Source organism: Oncorhynchus kisutch, linkage group LG25 (genome assembly GCF_002021735.2).
Source record: "Oncorhynchus kisutch isolate 150728-3 linkage group LG25, Okis_V2, whole genome shotgun sequence".
Taxonomy (NCBI): Eukaryota; Metazoa; Chordata; class Actinopteri; order Salmoniformes; family Salmonidae; genus Oncorhynchus; species Oncorhynchus kisutch.
The window spans coordinates 6,616,180-6,638,364 of NC_034198.2; the positions used below are offsets into that span (position 1 = coordinate 6,616,180).

The 22,185-nt window shown below is 44.0% G+C and overlaps 1 protein-coding gene across 1 annotated transcript; it reads left to right on the plus strand.

Annotated features, from left to right (window-relative positions):
- Window positions 1-1,123: 1,123 nt before the first annotated feature.
- LOC116357425 (uncharacterized) lies at window positions 1,124-20,416 on the plus strand. The gene is made up of 14 exons (XM_031804571.1): window positions 1,124-1,195; window positions 11,125-11,243; window positions 12,649-12,691; window positions 12,859-12,980; window positions 13,184-14,084; window positions 14,220-14,307; window positions 14,493-15,517; window positions 15,661-15,775; window positions 16,093-16,604; window positions 16,746-16,872; window positions 17,184-17,761; window positions 17,903-18,029; window positions 19,781-20,072; window positions 20,404-20,416. Exons 1-14 carry the CDS (start codon window positions 1,124-1,126, stop codon window positions 20,414-20,416), a joined length of 4,134 nt encoding a protein of 1,377 aa, XP_031660431.1.
- Window positions 20,417-22,185: the final 1,769 nt, after the last annotated feature.

A 22,185-nucleotide genomic window follows, 5' to 3' on the forward strand; every position in this document is an offset into this window, starting at 1 on the left:
ACACACACACAGACAGACGCTCACGAACACAAACACACACACACACACACGAACACACACACACACACACACACACACACACACACACACACACACACACACACACACACACACACACACACACACACACACACACACACACACACACACACACACACACACACACACTGCCTGGCTTGCACTGAGGTGGGTTTCAAGCATACAATGCACTCCTGTTGATGTCCTGTTGATGTCTCCTGAAGCAGCTCAGCTGAGAAAATGGAGAAATTCCTTTGATATGTTTATACTTTGAAGGGGATATAATGAACGAAAATGTATCTTGTGTCACTTGAGTCCAATACACAGATTTTGAGACATAGTCGAAAAACTGCTAAAATATAATTGGCAACATTCTCCTGAAATACACGGAGGCCTATTTCACAAAACACTGTTGTGGTTCGGTGCATCAGTGTATTAAATTACTGTAACAATCATATACATTATTGTTATTTGCAAATAGATTATAGATGTAGGCTATTTGCAAGTGTAAATAAATGTAGATTGTATTTAACTTAAAGGCTAACCATTGCCAAATACATGTTTGTATATTTAATTACGCAGGAGTCAATCAAATCAAACAAATCATTTTGCTGACATTTATTCCTATGTTGATGTTTTCGTTATTTGATAATCGACATCATGCATTTTTGCTTTAGCTTTTACGAGTGAGGAACGAGAGCGCAGCGCATCACCTGTCACACACAGTGTGTGACAATTATCGAACCTGTAGCCTACAGTATTACGCAACAATACGCACACTCCATAACAGTATGTTCACAATCAATTTCTATGGAGATGGAATGTTTGATTTCTCCAGAATGTCAGAATGTTAGCTAAAAACATTAGTTTGCGCCAACCCAAGCACAAACACCTTTGCGAATTAGCTACGATTATTCATCTTTATTTTGAGTTATTGTCAAAAGTCCATCTATCATTTCCTCAAATAATTCATGGATTTTAGCAATAAAATCCCGCGTGCCCTTTCTACATCTGCTCAGGTAAATCCTATGATATATCTTATTTGAGTTTTAATCGTTCAATTATGTCCTTGTAGAAAGTCCTGGTATGTTTTTCTGTTCTCAAGATGTTCAGTCCGAGTGCTGAATACCGTCAGACTGTAGAGCGGTGCTGGGACAAGAACTACTTCAATGAGCAGGTAAAATTAAATCATCTTCATTTCAGAAAACACTTACACCATATCGAAAGGGTATGTTACAGTGGAGTAAATGTGAATGTTGTAGTGAGTGAACGTTATTTATGATAAGACTTACATGGAGAAAATCGAACCATTCTGAAATGAAAATGGATGGCCCTCCCTTCAGCAAACTATATTTGACCTAAAACCATACTTTAAAATATAGTGACCCTCCCATATACCCGAAATATTAACTAAAACTAAGTGGATAACAGATAACATGTCTACCGTTTACCCTAACTTCTTGGACAGACAAGAGCTTTAGATATGACGTTTATAAATTGTTAATCATCCTGTAAGCATTAATTGGCAACATGGGAAATTTGATAGCACACAGGGCTGTGGGCCAGAAGGTTAGGGTAACATAAGGACTAAATGTATGTCTAATTTAAACATCTCAATCTGGCTTTCTGGGATCACTATATTTTTTAATTGCCGACGCAGTGTTTTAAAACGGCCTATCACTCTAATATCGTTGCTTTAAATCAGAGCACGCACAAGCAGTCTCTCTCCATCCATTCCATTCAAATTGCATCCTGTTTCAGATATTTACAGTATATACTGTATATATAGCCTGTATATACAGTACCACTCAAAAGTGTGGACACACCTACTCATTCCAGGGTTTTTCTTTATTTTTACTATTTTCTACATTGTATAATAACAGTGAAGACATCACAACTATGAAATAACACATATGGGATCATCTAGTAACCAAACAATTATTAAACAAATCAAAATATATTTTTTATTTGAGATTCTTCAAAGTAGGGACCCTTTGCCTTGATGACAGCTGTGCACACTCTTGGCATTCTCTCAACCAGATTTTCCAACAGTCTTGAAAGAGTTCCCACATATGCTGAGCACTTGTTGGCTGCTTTTCCTTCACTCTGCGGTCCAACTCATCCCAAACCAACTCAATTGGGTTGAGGTCGGGTGATTGTGAAGGCCAGGTCATCTGATGCAGCACTCCATCACTCTCCTTGGTCAAATTGCCCTTACACAGCCTGGAGGTGTGTTTTGGGTCATTGTCCTGTTAAAAAACAAATGATAGTCCCACTAAGCGCAAACCAGATGGTATCGCTGTAAAATGCTGTGGTAGCCATGCGGGTTAAGTGTGCCCTGAATTCTAAATAAATTACAGACAATGTCACCTGATTGGCTCAAACACATTAAGAAGGAAAGAAATTCCACAAATGCACTTTTAACAAGGCACACCTGTTAATTGAAATGCATTCCAGGTGACTACCTCAGGAAGCTGGTTGAGAGAATGCCAAGAGTGTGCCAAGCTGTCATCAAGGCAAAAAGGGTGGCTACTTTAAAACATCTCAAATATAAAATATGTTTTGATTTGTTTAACACCTTTTTGGTTACTACATGATTCCATACAGAGGTGGAAAAAGTATTCAAATGTCATACTTGAGTACAAGGAAAAGATACCTTAATATAAAATGACTCAAGTAAAATTGAAAGTAACCCTGTAAAATACTACTTGAGTAAAAGTCTAAAAGTATCAGATTTTAAATATACTTAAGTACAGTTGTGGAAAAAGCATTCAATTGTCATACTTTAGTAAAAGTACAAAGTAAAAGTAAATGCTATACATCAAATTCCTTATATTTGGCAAACCAGACTCCTTTTTTATTACGTTTTTAACAGCCATGGGCACACTCCAACACTCATTTAGAAAGGAAGCATTTAAGGAAGCATTTAAGTTCAGTGAGTCCACCAGATCAGAGGCAGTAGGAATGACCAGGGACATTATCTTGATAAGTGTGTGAATTGGACATTTTTCCTGTGCTGGTAAGCATTCCAATTGTAACTAGAACTTTTGGGTGTCAGGGAAAATGGATGGAGTAAAACGTACATCATTTTCTCTAGGAATGTAGTGAAGGAAAGGTAGTACAGATTCCTCTAAAAACTACTTAAAGTATTTTAACTTAAGTACTTTTCACCACTGATTCCATGAGTTTTGATGTCTTCACTATTATTCTAGAGAAAATAGTAACTAATAAAGGAAACAACTGGAATGAGTAGGTGTGTCCAAACTTGTGACTGGTAGTGTAGGCTACTTAACAGCTTCTACCCACAAACCATAAGACTCCTGAACAGCAAATCAAATGGCTACCCGGACTATTTGCATTGTGTGTGTCCCCCCCCCCCATTTTTACACTGCCGCTACTCTCACTGCTGCTACTCGTATATTATCCATGCATAGTCACTTTACCTCTACCTACACGTACATATTACCTCAATTACCTCAACTAACACACATTGACTCTGTAGCCCCGCACATAGACTCTATACCGGTACCCCCTGTATATAGCCTGATACTGTTATTTTATTGTTGCTCCTTAGTTATTTGATATTTTCCTGTTTTAATCTATTTATTTTTTACTTCAGTTAATTTGAGTAATTACTTTTTTAACACTTTTTCATAAAACTGCATTGTTTGTAAGTAAACATTTCACTGTAAGGTCTACTACACCTGTTGTATTCGGCAAATGTGACAAATAACATTTGATTTGATGTTTGATTGGAAGAGCTTTGCACACCTGGACTGTGCAATATTTGCCCATTATTATTACTGTTTTAATTCATAAAGGTCTGTCTAGGAGGTGATGGGGACCACGGATAGAAAGCAATTTTCAAGTCTTGCCATAGATTTTCAAACAGATTTAAGTCAAAACTGTAACCTGGCCACTCGGGAACATTCACTGTCTTCTTGGTAAGCAACTCCAGTGTATATTTGGCCCTGTGTTTTAGGTTATTGTCCTGCTGAAAGGTGAATTCATCTCCCAGTGTCTGGTGCAAAGCAGGTTTTCCTCTAGGATTTTGCCTGTGCTTAGCTCCGTCCCATTTCTTTCTATCCTGATAAACTCCCGTCTTTGTCGATGTCAAGCCTACCCATATCATGATGCAGCCACCACGATGCTTGAAAATAAGGAGGCAGTTACTTCGTGATGTGAAGTGTTGGATTTGCACCAAACATGGGCTGCATTTAGGTCAAATAGGATGACATAATTATTAACTTGATTGTGCTTAAAGAGATATTCAATGTCTAATTGTTATTGTTACCCATCTACCAAGCACTGCCCTTCTTTACGAGGCTTTTGAAAACCTCCCTTGTCTTTGTAGTTGAATCTGTGCTTGAAACTCTATACTTGACTGAGGGACCTTACAGATGTTGTATGTACAGGGGACAGAAGAAAGGGTAGTCATTAAAAAATCATGTCATCCCCTTCAGACCTTGGGACTATAAGTTTCTATATGTATAAAGCATAGACCTGAGATATTGAGCATCAGAGTGTTTGTTACGCCCCTGAAAACAGGGGAGAAATAATCACGAGAGTGATACGGTGTTGTATTCTCAATTTAACGTTTAGTTGAATCAATTTCACAAAAGTAACACATTACAAAACAACAGAAAAACCATTATACAAATAACACAGCAAAATATCTTATTAACAACGTACATGTTCATTCACAATCGACATAAAATGGCAGCTACTCTCAGTACGATGCTATTCTTCACTTCAACCGAGCAGGGCTAATATTACTCTCTTCAAACTTAACTCTAACTTCCTCAAAACGTTACTAAGACACACCTTAAACACTCTTGACATGTTAGTGAGTTATAACATTTAAATTACTATTTTTATCATCAATAAAGTACCTGAAAACAAGGGAGAAATAATCACGAGAGTGATACGGTGTTGTATTCTCAATTTAACGTTTAGTTGAATGAGAAAAAGACCGCGATTTTCCCCAGGAATATGGGTGGAGACCAGAGCAATCGATCTCCGGCTCATAGATTAAGAGCATTTCGTAGATCACAGATTAACACTTTTAGGCACTACAAAATCAAGTAATCAATATAACGTTTACACATTACTCTCACAATTCGTACCCTTTGACAGATTTGAACTTTAACACAATTATATGAATGTTATCAATCTTTATCAACTGATACTGAATGCATCTTTTTAACCTTAGATGTTTTAAGATCCTCACATACTATGAACTTACTAATACTTTTTAATGTATAACAGGCTATGACTATTTCCTTTAACCTGTTACACTCTCCCCGACACAATAAATGTTGTCCCAACATTACCAACATTGTCTTCTTCAACAGTCCGTATGCACTGGACCTAGAAAATCCTCTTCTGTAAGGTAGTACTTGAGCAGAGGTCAAGGGTCACAGTTCAAATATAACTAACAAGTTATATTCACAGTCCATATCTGTTGACCAGCTATATAACATAAGCAGTATTTTCTCATACTATTGATCAACAGTCCATCAATTTTAATGATCTATATGCATAGTCTGCAAATTGTCTCTTTTGACAGTCTGTGAAATCAGACAGTAGTCCATGGTCAAACATGTCAACTCTGTAGTCTCATGTTTGCTGAAGCCCATACATGTAAGGTGGCTGAAAGTAACATTGCTGTAGTGATGGCAGCCATGGAACCAGTCCTGGTACAGAGTAGACAGGGAACAACTGTGGCTGTGGCTGTATACTGTACCTCATGCACCTCATGACTTGGTTTTTGCTCTGACATGAACTGTCAACTGTGGGACCTTATATAGACAGGTACAGTATGTACCTTTCCAAATCATGTACAATAATTTGAATTTATAACAGATGGACTCATCTCAAGGATGATCAATGGAAACAGGATGCACCTGAGCTCAATTTTGACTCTCAAATTAAAGGGTCTGAATACTTATGGAAATAAGGTATTACTGTTTTTAACCTTTAATACATTTGCAAACTTGTCTGAAAACCTGTTTTTGCTTTGTCATTATGGGATATCGTGTGTAGATTGATGAGGAAAATATGTCATTTAATCCATTTTAGAATAAGGCTGTAATGTAACAACATTTGAAAAAGGTCAAGGGGTCTAAATACTTTCCAAATGCCCTGTATATCACCTTACAGACAATTATGTTTTACTTACAACTCAGTATTGTGTAATTGGATTGAAGACAGAACCTCATATCACCAAGTTAAAAGAAGTTTGCTCAGACAGAACTTTCAGATTATACCTTTTTATTTCAATGTAAATGGATTTCAAGAAAAATCGGACATATCTCACATGAAAAGGACCACCTAAAGGGAATCTCTATGTGAATAACTCATTTTTGACCCAAAATGTCAGATAGAACTTTAGTTCCAAGGTCTTGCCCTATTTTTTCACACCGTCCATGTAATTTATGTGATTTGTTAAGCCACATTTTACTCCTTAACAAATGTAGGCTTGCCTAAACAAGGGGGTGAATAGTTATGCAACGACTATATTTTAGGTATTTCATTTTTATTCATTTGTAAATGTGTTTAGTTTCAATTTTACATTGTGTATTTTGTGTAGATCATTGACAAAAGATCCCACTTTGTAACGCAAGGTGTTACGGTTTTCTAGTGGTGATGAATGAGAGTCGGACCAAACTGCAGCGTGTCGATTGCGATCCATATTTATTAAACAAAACGTAAACACGACTAAACACTAAACACTACAAAAACAAATAAACGAAACGAAAACAGCCTATACTTGTGTCAACTAACAAAACAAGGACATCAAGACAAATAGGACAATCACCCACGACAAACTCAAAGAACATGGCTGCCTAAATATGGTTCCCAATCAGAGACAACGATAAGCACCTGCCTCTAATTGAGAACCACTCCAGACAGCCATAGACCTTGCAAGATAACCCTACTAGCAGCAATCCCAATACCACCACCAAAACCCCAAGACAAACACACCACAATTACAAAAACCCCATGCCACACCCTGGCCTGACCAAATACATAAAGATAAACACAAAATACTTTGACCAGGGCGTGACAGAACCCCCCCCCCTAAGGTGCGGACTCCCGAACGCACCTCAAAACAATAGGGAGGGTCCGGGTGGGCGTCTGTCAATGGTCGCGGGACGTGGACCCCACTCCATTAATGTCTTAGTCCCCTCTCCCTTCGTCCCTGGATAGTCCACCCTCGCCGCCGACCATGGCCTAGTAGTCCTCACCCAGAACTCCACTGGACTGAGGAGCAGATCGGGACTGAAGGACAGCTCGGGACTGAGGCAGCTCGGGACTGAGGGGAAGCTCGGGAGTGAGAGAAAGCTCAGGAGTGAGAGGAAGCTCAGGAGTGAGAGAAAGCTCAGGAGTGAGAGGAAGCTCAGGAGTGAGAGGAAGCTCAGGCAGGTAGGTAGATCTACCAGATCCTGGCTGGCTGGCAGGTCTCAGCAGATCCTGGCTGACTGGCAGATCCTGGCTGACTGGCAGATCTGGAAGATCCTGGCTGACTGGCAGATCCTGGCTGACTGGCAGATCTGGAAGAGTCTGGTTGACTGGCAGATCTGGAAGAGTCTGGTTGACTGGCAGATCTGGAAGAGTCTGGTTGACTGGCAGATCTGGAAGAGTCTGGTTGACTGGCAGATCTGGAAGAGTCTGACTGACTGGCAGATCTGGAAGAGTCTGACTGACTGGCAGATCTGGCAGCGCTGGGCAGACTGGCGGCGCTGGGCAGACTGGCGGCGCTGGGCAGACTGGCGGCGCTGGGCAGACTGGCGGCGCTGGGCAGACTGGCGGCGCTGGGCAGACTGGCGACGCTGGGCAGACTGGCGACGCTGGGCAGACTGGGGGCACTGGCGGCGCTGGGCAGACTGGCGGCACTGGCTGCTCCATATAGGCTGACAGCTCTGGCGGCTCCGTGCTGACTGGCAGCCCCTTGCAGACTGGCAGCCCCTTGCAGACTGGCAGCTCCTTACAGACTGACAGCTCCTTGCAGACTGACAGCTCCTTGCAGACTGGCAGCTCCTTGCAGACTGGCAGCTCCGTGCAGACTGACAGCTCCGTGCAGACTGACAGCTCTGGCTGCTCCATGTAGACTGGCAGCTCCTTGATGACTGGCAGTTCTGGCTGCTCTATGCAGACTGACAGCTCTGGCTGCGTCATGCAGACTGACAGCTCTGGCTGCTCCATGTAGACTGGCTGCTTCATGCAGACTGGCAGCTCGGGCTCCTTCATGTAGACTGACAGCTCTGGCTGCTCCATGCAGGCTGACAGCTCTGGCTGCTCCATGCAGGCTGACAGCTCTGGCTGCTCCATGCAGACTGACAGCTCTGGCTGCTCCATGCAGGCTGACAGCTCTGGCTGCTCCATGCAGGCTGACATCTCTGGCTGCTCCATGCAGGCTGACATCTCTGGCTGCTCCATGCAGACTGACATCTCCGGCTGCTTCATGTAGACTGGCTGCTTCATGCAGACTGGCGGCTCGGGCTGCTCCATGCAGACTGACATCTCTGGCTGCTTCATGCAGACTGACATCTCTGGCTGCTCCATGCAGACTGACAGCTCTGGCTGCTCCATGCAGACTGACATCTCTGGCTGCTTCATGTAGACTGGCTGCTTCATGCAGACTGGCAGCTCGGGCTGCTCCATGCAGACTGACATCTCTGGCTGCTTCATGTAGACTGACAGCTCTGGTTGCTCCATGTAGACTGGCAGCTCTGGTTGCTCCATGTAGACTGGCAGCTCTGGTTGCGCTGAACAGGCGGGAGACTCCGGCAGCGCAGGAGAGGAGGAAGACTCTAACTGCGCTAAACAGGCGGGAGAATCCAGCAGCGCAGGAGAGGAGAGAGACTCTGGTTGCGCTGAACAGGCGAGGCGCACTGAAGGCCTGGTGCGTGGTGCTGGTACTGGTGTTACTGGACCGAGGACACCCACAGGAAGCCTGGTGCGGGGAGCTGCTACCGGAGGACTGGAGTGTGGAGGTGGCACAGGATGGGCTAGACCGTGAAAGCGTACTGGAGATCTTGAGAGCAGTGTTGGCACAGGACGTGCAAGGCTAGGGATGTGTACAGGAGGCCTGGTACGTGAAGCTGGTACCAACTTCACCAGCCGACTAACACGCACCTCAGGACGAGTATGGAGCGCTAACCCAGGTGCCATCAAATCCCCGACACGTTCCGTCGGGCGAATTCCATGCAAAAAGCACCAACACAGCAACTCCCTCATTTCTCTCTCCTCCAATTTCCCCATTAACTCCTTCACGGTCTCTGTCTCGCTCACCTCCAACACCGGCTCTGGTTCGGGTCTCCTCCTAGGCTCCTCACGATAAACAGGGAGAGTTGGCTCAGGTCTGACTCCTGACTCTGCCACACTCTCCCTGAGCCCCCCCCCCCCCAAGACATTTTTGGGGCTGATTCTCAGGCTTCCTTCCGAGTCGCCGTGCTGCCTCCTCATTACGGCGCCTCTTTGCTCTCTCCGCCTCCAGTTCCTCTTTGGGGCGGCGATATTCTCCAGGCTGAGCCCAGGGTCCTTCTCCGTTTAGGATTTCCTCCCATGTCCAGAACTCCTTATAGCGCCTCTCCTCTTTGGGCTGCTCCTGCCTGTTCACACGCTGCTTGGTCCGTTGGTGGTGGGTGATTCTGTTACGGTTTTCTAGTGGTGATGAATGAGAGTCGGACCAAACTGCAGCGTGTCGATTGCGATCCATATTTATTAAACAAAACGTAAACACGACTAAACACTAAACACTACAAAAACAAATAAACGAAACGAAAACCGAAAACAGCCTATACTTGTGTCAACTAACAAAACAAGGACATCAAGACAAATAGGACAATCACCCACGACAAACTCAAAGAACATGGCTGCCTAAATATGGTTCCCAATCAGAGACAACGATAAGCACCTGCCTCTAATTGAGAACCACTCCAGACAGCCATAGACCTGGCTAGATAACCCTACTAGCAACAATCCCAATACCACCACCAAAACCCCAAGACAAACACACCACAATTACAAAAACCCCATGCCACACCCTGGCCTGACCAAATACATAAAGATAAACACAAAATACTTTGACCAGGGCGTGACACAAGGGGGGTACTTATGATACCCACTGTACATCATTTACACACACACACACACACACACACACACACACACACACACACACACACACACACACACACACACACACACACACACACACACACACACAAACACACACACACACACACACACGCACGCACACACACACACACGCACACACACACACACACACACACACACACACACACACACACACACGCACACACACACACACACACACACACACACACACACACACACACACACACACACACACACACACTCAGAGAGAAGTCAGCTCAGACAGATCCAGCTCAGCGAGGTCCAGCTCATGAGCTCCATCAACAACAGCACATTTTTATTTCAAAAGGAAAATTTATGCGTTTTTTAAACTAATGTCAGTGCATCGATTTGTTCTCCTAAACAAACCGCTTAAAATTTAAACTTACTGATTCCTGTATCAAATTACCTTGAAAAGGAAAGATGCACATGTATTTTACCAGGTAAGTTGACTGAGAACACATTCTCATTTACAGCAATGACCTGGGGAATAGTTACAGGGGAGAGGAAGGGGATGAATGTGCCAATTGGAAGCTGGGGATGATTAGGTGGCCATGATGGTATGAGGGCCAGATTTGGAATTTAGTCATGACACTGGAGTTCATACCCCTACTCTTACAATAAGTGCCAAGGGATCTCTAGTAACCAGTCACCCGTTTAACGCCCCATGTGAAAGCCGGCACCCTACACAGGTTAATGTCCCCAATCACTACACTGGGGAATTGGAAAGAGGCCCTTCTACTGGCCCTCCAACACCACTTCCAGCAGCATCTGGTCTCCCATCCAGGACCAACCCTGCTTAGTTTCAGATTGAAGCCAGCAGTGGGATGCATGGTGGTATGCTGCTGGCACATCCCTAGTACAAACCCCGCCCACCTGTCAATTCAGACCGGCTAAAGCAAACTCGAGGTTGTCTTATTGACAACATGATTTGTCTTGCAGAAGAAGCTGATGAAGCAGTTTTTGGTGCTCCAGAGTCAAGGCCTCCAGAGTCATGTCCCTCACCACACCACCGTGGAGGACATGAGCAACTGGCTTGTTAAGAACAAGTCCCTGGAGCGGTGAGTACAGCTACTTGTACTATGTACCATATAATTAGGAATCAGAATACTAGAATGAACATGAACCTTCATATGACAGTATAAAAGGTCAGCCATTTTGGTAAGGGAGTTGGTAAGCCAGTGGTCAGCCAGTGCTATGATAAAATATTGTGTAAAACAATGAATTTGAAGATTATCTGCACAGTATGTTTGTTAGCTACAGTGACGACCCGTCATTCAGGGCAGGTGGGGTAGAATTGTATCATTCTGAACTTTATCCGCAACGTTATATTACATTTTGTTGCGACTCGAGGGATACCTCTCCGTCCATTCTAGCGGCAAGCTACACAGAGGATGGAACAGCTAACGTCAGCTAGGTGGCTAACGTTAGCTAGGCTAGGGGTTAGGGGTTATGGTTAGGGGAAGGGGTATATTACATGCTAAGTAGTTGCAAAGTTGCTAATTAGCTAAAATGATGAAGTTGTCCATGTTGTGATTCGAACACGCAACCTTTGGGTCTTCCCCGACCAACCTCCCTCATTTTTGTTTTTTGCTTAAAAACCCTTATTTCTTATGTACAACGTAAAATATTATCATTGGAGCGGCAGGGTAGCCTAGTGGTTAGAGTGTTGAGCTGACAAGGTACAAATCTTGTTCTAAACCTGAACAAGCAGTTAACCTTGGCCGTCATTGAAAATAAGAATTTGTTCTTAACTGACTTGCCTAGTTAAATAAAGATAAATATTATACTCATGTGACTGTCACAGATTTAAATTTACTATGTTGTGTCTAGTATTTAAGGCCAGGCTGCTGTACTGCAGTTCACTCCATTTCTTATTTATTTTCCTCCCATTCTGTAACTTTGAGGGTTTATGACAGAGCCCCTCTAATTTTATAGGACCTCAATGCCATGTTTTTTCTTCTTTACCTAAACATACAAACACCATCATATAGAGTTCATAGCAATCAGTGCACACATTTGATGAAATATAACAGAACACATGATCTGGAATGACATTCACTCTCACGGGATGGGTTGCCAAAAATAACTAACTGAAAGCCACACTCCCAATAAGCCACAAATATGGCTGCATTGAGGCATATATAGTGGCACCATGCCACTACCTATTTCATTTGTTCATTTAGAAAACAAGACAGCTCATAATTCAGTGCCTTTATCAGTCAACATATCTATATTGTAGCTTCGGTTAGCTTTAAAAATGCAACATTTTCTCTCAGCCTCATGGCAAAATGTGTACAATAGCAGGAAGTTTCTGGCCCACCCAAATGTCTGCAGGCCCACCCATCAACAAATGTCTGGCTACGCCACTGAATCACTGTCATAGGCTCAATGGGAAATCAATGTGAAAGTAGAGGAAGAATAAAAAAGGCAGGAATGTTCAGTTGCTCTGTATTTGATTTTAAGGTTCAGAAAGGAAGCAGAGGAAGGGAATGACATAAGTCACCTGGTAAGAGATTAGAAAGATCTCTACAGTATAAGTTAAGTGGAGATAATATACAGTTAGTGAGTTATCCTTTCTAATAAACAATGTCCTTATTTAGCATGGTACATTGATATCAATATTTCCCCCTCACTGCTATGGGCATTAATGGCACCCCCTGTTTCCTGTGACAGACCTGGGAGGTGAACACTCAACTCAGAATGAGGGACGTTGAACATGAGGCTTTTACTGAGTTGGCCACCGACCTTAGTCAGGCCATTAACTCACTTGACTTTACTGCTGATCTCTCCTACCTGTGAGTCACATTCACTCTTTATGTTACAGTTATTTGGTCTATGTATTATTCTATCCATCTACTGATGCTAAATGAAATGACGAGTGCAGGGACCAATATCAACCAAACTTCATTTACTGTATGTAGCACATTTCTTACAGAGCATGCGTTTCAAAGTGCATTAAAGTGTTTCCTCTTCTCTCTATCTGGCTTGTATATTTTAGAAACCCTGAGGTCTGCGATGAAGTTGTAAGAGCTCTAAAGAGCATTTCCCAGAGCCTGGCCTTCCAGCCGTACTCCGAGCTGTGCTGTCCCTCTAAGGTGGTGGTGGACATCGTGTCCAGGCTGCTCCAGGCCCTCTGGTCCTGCCAGATGGAAAGCCCCTGTGACCGGTCCTCCATGGCCCTGAGTGACATGAGTGTCACCATAGTGCTGGCAGTAGTGGAGAACCTCTCTAGAGTTCTGAAGGCTCCTCCTGTCGCTCAAGTCTACTACTCCCGTTCCACTGGTGTCAGGATGGTCCACTCACTCAACCGTAAGATCCAGTGCCTAAACAGCCCTGAGGACCTTAGGAGAGCTCTTTTCACCCAAAGTTCCACCTTGATCAGCACCATCATTGAAGCTGTGAGCACCAAAGTCCAGAGGCTGTTTGAAGCTCCTGCTGACTACATTCCATTAAGCTCTATCCGCAGCTGGCTATCAGAGCCCAAGGCGAGCGAGGTTCGTCCAAAGTGCCCTGACCAGCTGGTAATCTCCTCGGAGCTCCTGAGGAACATCATTGGTATGATAGTTTATGTAGTCTTCGAAGGCCACCTAGAGGAAGACATCAACCTTCATTACTGGCCCCTCATAAACGACATAATCCACCAGCTGTCACTGTGTGGGGTCAAAGTCACAAAGAAAGGGGGCAAGGCCAACTGGCACATTGGCTGGTACCAGATCCTTGAGATGGTGACAAACATCCATACTCATCTTCACCACTATACTGGCACAGAGCTGGTACTAAAGTTTGCAACATCTGCCAGGGCCACCATGCTAACGAGGCACATGGTTCATCATGTGGTCGAGGAGCTGGTAAAGCTGAAGGACGTGGATGAAGGGACACCAGCTTCAGGGAGCAGTGAGGTGAGCAATAATTACAAGTGTTTATCTTTATGAAAGTCCACTCATACAAAGCATTTTTGTTGTTGTTGTTGGTAAAAAAGAAGATTTGCAATGACGCAAATATTACATTAAATATGATGTCCTTGTTGCTTTCAGTCTGTCACAGCACCCCTAATCACTAATCCCGTCAAAGTGGACAACATCACAACAACCATGACCACGACTCCAGTTGACCTCCAGTCAGGTGAGTTAAATTGACACGGATCACTTTGACAGGTGTCCATGTCTTACTGTAATATAACTTATTAGCTAATGTTTTGAAACTAGACAGTTTCGCAATAAGTTGTGTTGGTATGAGATAGATTTTTTCCTTCTAATTTCAAGGGAATGTTGGGGTAAAACACTCAGCACCCTGTATTCCACCTGCAGGCTTTTCCACGGCATCATGTCCCCCAACACCAGGCCTTGCCCCTCTATCATGCCCCCCACCACCAGGGTTTGCCCATCTATCCTGCCCCCCACCACCAGGCTTTGCCCTTCAATCCTGCCAGCCACCACCAGGCTTTGCCCTTGCATCCTGCACCCTACCACCAGTCTTTGCCCCGGCATCATGCCCACTCCCAGCAGGCTTTTCCCCGGCATCATGTCCCCCACCACCAGGCTTTGCCCCTCTATCATGCCCCCCACCACTAGGCTTTGCCTCTCTATCATGCCCCCCACCACCATTCTTTGCCCCTCTATCATGCCCCCCACCACCAGGCTTTGCCCTTCTATCCTTCCCCCCACCACCAGGCTTTGCCCCTCTATCCTGCCCCCCACCACCAGGATTTTCCCAGGCATCATGCCCCCCAACACCAGGTCTTGCCCCTCTATCATGCCACCCACCACCAGGGTTTGCCCATCTATCCTGCCCCGCACCACCAGGCTTTGCCCAGGCATCCTGCCAGCCACCACCCGGCGTTGCCCTTGCATCCTGCCCCCCACCACCAGGCTTTGCCCCGGCAAAGTGCCCCCCACCACCAGGCTTTGCCCAGGCATTGCTCCCCCCACCACCAGGCTTTGCCCAGGCATCCTGCCCCCCACAATCAGGCTTTATCCCGGCGTCATGCCCCCCACCACCAGGCTTTCCCCCGGCATCTTGCCACCCACCACTCACTATCGCAGATCATATCTGCACTCTAATTCAGAGCATCACTGCCAGATCCAACAACATCGTCAACAAGGAGCTGGAGAAGTGTATCAACTCTTATAGTAAGAGCATCTGGGCTGACACTTTCTACTGCGAGTACATGAAGATGTACCCATCACCCCAGGGGATTGAAGCCTTCTCATTTGATGAGGAGAGATTTTTAGTGGTGGCCGACATAATCGGCAGAATATTGCTGAACAATCTCCAGCTAGAGATGCTCCTCTCAGTGGAAGACTTTAATGTGGATGAAGTAGGGAGCAGTGGGGTAAGCAACGATCACAAGTGTTTATCCTTATGAAAGTCCACTCATTCAATTTTCTCTGATAAAAATACAAATAAATGTTGGTAAAGAGGAGGTATGAAATGTAACAAATGTTCTGTTAAATATTGTGTCCTTGTTGCTTTCAGTCTGTGGACATGATCCGGGCAATCCCAGAGCCCCCTAACCCTGATAAAGTGGTAGACATCACAACACCCCTGACCAACCTTGAGGTTTTGGATGAAACACTTGTCCTTCAGTCAGGTGAGTCACTTTGACAGGTGATCATTTTCACTGTAATGTTACTTACTGGCTCAAGTTTGGTAATTAAGACAGTTTGGTAATTAAGTTAAAGACGTCCTCCAGAGATTGTTGAACTTTTCCTGTTGAAAAGCGATATCCCAAGTATAAATCCAGTAAAGTACACACACTAAAGCAGTGGTCACCAACCGGCCAATCGCAATCGACTGGTCGATCTCCAAGGCATTCCTAGTCAATCACCAAACATGTATGTAAACAACCCAACAATAAAGCCTGAGTTTTTATTTAAGACTGATCTTCACTTTGTTCGCCACCAACAGGCTTTACCACGGCACACTGCACCCCACCACCAGGCTTTTCCTCAGCACCCTGCATTCCACCCCCAGGCTTTGCCCTGGCAACCTGCACCTTGTCGCCAAGCTTTGCCGCTAATGCCATGCAGGGCTTTGGCACCAAAGTCATCCTGAAACAAATGGTCCTGCTATTCTTGGAGAGGCTCCCTCCTGCGTCAGAGGACCTTGAGTCAGAGTTCCTGACTATCACCGATCGTATCTGCACGCTGTTTCAAAGCATCACTGCCAGATTCCACAACATCGTTAATGAGGAGCTGGAGAAGTGTACCGACTCTGACAGTAAGCAGTACTGGGCTTACACCTTCTACTGGGAGTACATGAAGAGGTACCCATCATCCCAGTGCCTGGGGATTGAAGCCTTCACATGTGATGAGGAGAGATGTTTAGTGGTGGCCAAAATGTTTGCAAAGAAGATGTGCCCCAAGATGCTCCCCTCAGCAGCAGACTTCGACAAGGCTTTAGATTCAGGCAGCAATGGAGTAAGTGATGATTTCAAGTGTTTATCCTTATGAATGTCCACTCATTCAATTTTCTCTGATAACAATACAAATAATTTGGGAAAAAGGAGATATGAAATGTAGGAAATGTTCTGTTAAATATTGTGTCCTTGTTGCTTTCAGTCTGTGGACTTGAACCTGGCAATCCTAGAGACCCCTAACCCTGTCAAAGTGGTAGACATCACAACACCCCTGACCACTAATCCAGTCAACCTTGAGGTTTTGGATGAAACACTTGTCCTTCAGTCAGGTGAGTTACACTGTCACAATCACTTTGACAGGTGATCATTTTTCACTGTAATGTAACTTATTGGCTAAAGTTTTATAACTAGACAGTTTGGTAATTCAGTTAAAGACGTCCTCCAGAGATTGTTGAACTTTTCCTGTTGAAAAGCGATATCCCAAGTATAAATCCAGTAAAGTACACACACTAAAGCAGTGGTCACCAACCGGCCAATCGCAATCGACTGGTCGATCTCCAAGGCATTCCTAGTCAATCACTAAACATGTATGTAAAAAACCCAACAATAGACTGATCTTCACTTTGTCCGCCACCAACAGGCGTTGCCACGGCACACTGCACCCCACCACCAGGCTTTACCCCGGCACACTGCACCCCACCACCAGGCTTTACCCCGGCACACTGCACCCCACCAACAGAATTTTCCCTAGCACCCTGCATTCCACCCCCAGGCTTTGCCCTGGCAACCTGCACCTCGTCGCCAAGCATTGCCGCTAATGCCATGCAGGGTTTTGGCACGATAGTCATCCTGAAACAAATGGTCCTGTTTTTCTTGGAGAGGCTCCCTCCTGCATCAGAGGACCTTGAGTCAGAGTTCCTGACTATCACTGATCGTATCTGCACGCTGTTTCAAAGCATCACTGACAGATTCCGCAACATCGTTAATGAGGAGCTGGAGAAGTGTACCGACTCTGACAGTAAGAAGTACTGGGCTTACACCTTCTACTGGGAGTACATGAAGAGGTACCCATCATCCCAGTGCCTGGGGATTGAAGCCTTCACATGTGATGAGGAGAGATGTTTAGTGGTGGCCAAAATGTTTGCAAAGAAGATGTGCCCCAAGATGCTCCCCTCAGCAGCAGACTTCGACATGGCTTTAGATTCAGGCAGCAATGGAGTAAGTGATGATTTCAAGTGTTTATCCTTATGAATGTCCACTCATTCAATTTTCTCTGATAACAATACAAATAATTTGGGAAAAAGGAGATATGAAATGTAGGAAATGTTCTGTTAAATATTGTGTCCTTGTTGCTTTCAGTCTGTGGACTTGAACCTGGCAATCCTAGAGACCCCTAACCCTGTCAAAGTGGTAGACATCACAACACCCCTGACCACTAATCCAGTCAACCTTGAGGTTTTGGATGAAACACTTGTCCTTCAGTCAGGTGAGTTACACTGTCACAATCACTTTGACAGGTGATCATTTTCACTGTAATGGAACTTACTGGCTCAAGTTTTATAACTAGACAGTTTGGTAATTAAGTGAAAGACGTCCTCCAGAAATGGATGAACTTTTCCTTTTGAAAAGCGATATCCCAAGTATAAATCCAGTAAATTACACACACTAAAGCAGTGGTCACCAACCGGCCGATCGCAATCGACTGGTCGATCACCAAGGCATTTCTAGTCAATCACCAAACATGTATGTAAACAATAAATAAATAAAGCCATACGTTCCTATTTTTTGTATTACTTTCACGCTGTTGAGGGTAGGTGCACTTGATTCAGCAGCACTAGCACCAGGAAGGCATAGTGTTCCCATTTTGAACCATTTCATGTGTCTGAAGGTAGAACTCCGCCTACCCTGCAGGTGCAGAGAGCAAATCAACTGCACCTAATGTATAGGCCTACCGCTGGCCAATCAGATAGCCTGCACATTTTCCTTGAGCCATAGACTGTAAAAATGAAGTATTGAACGCAAAGCAAATTTCATATTGTGACACTTCAAAACCTTGAAATCCACGACAAGAGAGAGACTCAACGAATACAGCATGGAGCTGTTCTTTTAATGAGTAAGTTTAAGTTGTTATTCAGCATTGTCAACACTTTGTTCAACACTTAAAGCCATAAAATGCGAGTTGTCCTTATTTCCACTCACGCTACAACCAGCACTGCAAGCTGTAATGAATGAGAATGGCAAAGTGTTCCAATAAGCTTGTGTTATTATTAGTGACTTGGCTTCTGTTTTTATATTGAGGGATATCTCACTCGTCATGGGAGTAACAACATGAATTGGTGCTTGAGGTGGAAATGCAGTGGGCCTTGAGTTTCACCCTCAGCTGGAGTGCAGAGGAGTCGGTTGAGAGGCAGCCTCACTGCTTCTCTCTCCCCTCAGACTGACCATCAGATGCAGGCCATCAGTCCTGTAAAAAAAATTCAAGTGAATTATTATGCTCACTCAGCTGTGCCTCCCAAATAATACAACACATTATCTAATTACCAGTGTTATCATATATCAAAAAATATATATATATATTATTTAAACACACGGTCTGAAAAGATCAACATTGGCAGGCCAATCCAAGTGTTGCCAATATGCAGTGATAATGTATTGGGCCAAAATCCTACTGAACAAACCTCATTGCTACAGAACAGGTTTGAAATAGTTCATGTTGCATAGGTTAACTTTTTTTAAAGTCATGTTTAAAAAAAATCTGAGCACTAGATCTGGACTTGCATTTTGACTCAGAAAGTGATCTTGACTCAGAAAGTGATTTTGACTCAGTTTTTAACAAAATACAGTTTCTTAGAGACAACTGCCAACTTCAAGGGGCAGGCTAATCAAGGTGTTGGTCTGATGGTGATCCGTGATGTCATCGGTCTCCCCCATTTCTCGAGGAACAATAAAGAAGCAATATAGAACAAAAGATAAACGGCCCAAACCCCACACTTGTGCTATGTCATGACATACCTAGACCACTTGTTGAGAGGTGACTTTTGTTAAGTACATCAGGTGTTAACGCAGGTGAAAAGGGCACTAGAGTGCCACTTCCAGTTTTTTTGTAAGACTGATCTTAATTTTGTCCACCACCAACAGGCTTTGCCCCGGCACCCTGCATTCCACCTCCAGGTTTTTCCCCAGCACCCTGCATTCCACCCCCAGGCTTTTCCCCAGCACCCTGCATTCCACCCTCAGGCTTTGCCCTGACATCCTGCACAGCATTGCCAAGCTTCGCCACTAATGCCAAGCCAGGCTTTGGCACGAAAATCATCCTGAAACCAATGGTCCTGCTATTCTTGGAGAAGCACCCTCCTGCATCAGACGACCTTGAGTCAGAGTTCCTCACTATCGACGATCGTATCTGCACGCTGTTTCAAAGCATCACTGCCAGATTCCGCAACATCGTTAATGAGGAGCTGGAGAAGTGTACCGACTCTGACAGTAAGAAGTACTGGGCTTACACCTTCTACTGGGAGTACATGAAGAGGTACCCATCATCCCAGTGCCTGGGGATTGAAGCCTTCACATGTGATGAGGAGAGATGTTTAGTGGTGGCAAACATGTTTGCAAAGAAATTGTACCCCAAGATGTTCCTCTCAGCAGCAGACGTCAACGAGGCTGAAGATTCAGGGAGCAATAGAGTAAGCGATGGTTTTAAGTGTTTATCTTATTAAAGTCCACTCATTCAGTTGTCTCTGATCCAAAAATGTATTGTTGTCAATATTGGTCAAATGTTTAAAAAAAATAGTACATCTGCAATGTTGCAAATGTTATGTTAAATAATAACTGTCTTAAATATTTCATATTTTTCCTTTCAGCCTGTGGACCTGAACCTGGCAATCGCCGACAAATTTGTCCCTAACCCTGTCAAGGTGTTGGAGTTGCTTCAACCCCTGTCACTGCCAGACATCAAAAAGCCCTTGACCACTATCCATGACAAAGTGCTGGACAACACAACAACAACCCTGGTTGATGCCCCAGTTAAGGTGGACAACATCACATCACCCCTGGTTGATGCCCCAGTTAAGGTGGACAACATCACAACACCCCTGGTTGATGCCCCAGTTAAGGTGGACAACATCACAACACCCCTGGTTGATGCCCCAGTTAAGGTGGACAACACCACAACAACCCTGGTTGATGCCCCAGTTAAGGTGGACAACATCACAACACCCCTGGTTGATGCCCCAGTTAAGGTGGACAACATCAGAACACCCCTGGTTGATGCCCCAGTTAAGGTGGACAACACCACAACACCCCTGGTTGATGCCCCAGTTAAGGTGGACAACATCACAACACCCCTGGTTGATGCCCCAGTTAAGGTGGACAACATCACAACACCCCTGGTTGATGCCCCAGTTAAGGTGGACAACATCACAACACCCCTGGTTGATGCCCCAGTTAAGGTGGACAACATCACAACACCCCTGGTTGATGCCCCAGTTAAGGTGGACAACATCACAACACCCCTGGTTGATGCCCCAGTTAAGGTGGACAACATCACAACACCCCTGGTTGATGCCCCAGTTAAGGTGGACAACATCACAACACCCCTGGCCACTAATCCAGTCCACCTTAAGGTTACGGATGAACCAGTTGAATTCCAGTCAGGTGAGTTACATTAACACTTTGACAGGTTATCATTTCCCTCTGTAATATAAGGTATTAGCTATTGTTTATTTTAACATGACAGTTTTGTAACTAACTAATTTAAGCTGTTGTGATTGATATTCTCCTTCTCATTTCCAGAAGATGTTGTGGTCATTAAACCAAAGAAAAGCAGAGTCATGAGATTCTTCAGTCGCCTCTTCTGCTGCATATACGAAGATGATTTGATGGTGTGAACCTGACCAGCTTTTCAGAGGATGATATCAGCTCACACACAAACACACGGGCGCGCACACACACGTATACTCATGCATGCACGCACACACACACACACACACACACACACACACACACACACACACACACACACACACCACAGTTGTTGTTTAACATGAGTTTAGCATGTTTAATATTTCTCTATAATTTTTCCTCATTAAATATTTTATTATGTTTTAATTCAATGACTTTTTACTATTTACTGAAGAAATCGATTTTTATTGTTATTTTTTTGTAACTATTTACAGTTTCAATTCACATTTCATCACAAACTTACAGTTTTTTACAATCGCTCGAACCCATTTCTCAATACTTAGGTCACTTTTTCAAAATTCTTCACACAATGAGCATAACAGCAGTCTATGTGGGCTAAACTATGGATCATTTTTCATTGATTTGGCACAAAATGCATTCAATGACTACATCTTTCAATTTTCATAAACTCTTTTCTCACTCAGACACAACCACCAACAAAACTCTATGTACCTACAGGCCAATTTGCATATGTTTACATACTCTTTTCAAAACTGTTAAACTTAAATTCAAAACCTAAAATTACACAAAATTAAATCAGACATACATTTGCTACATTTCTACAGTAATAGCGAAATATTTTCCAAATCTAAAAAATGAAATACTATCAAAACAATTAGACCAACCACAGCTGATTCCCATTGTAGATGAACACCTACCCAGGTGTTCGTCTTTCAATTTCA

Excerpts from the sequence above, each read along its gene's own strand:
- LOC116357425 (XM_031804571.1), top strand. The coding sequence starts at position 1,124 with ATGTTCAGTCCGAGTGCTGAATACCGTCAGACTGTAGAGCGGTGCTGG. Across the intron at positions 11,244-12,648 it reads AAGAACAAGTCCCTGGAGCG|GTTCAGAAAGGAAGCAGAGG; the intron begins GTGAGTACAGCT and ends TTTGATTTTAAG. Across the intron at positions 14,308-14,492 it reads TCCAGTTGACCTCCAGTCAG|GCTTTTCCACGGCATCATGT; the intron begins GTGAGTTAAATT and ends TTCCACCTGCAG.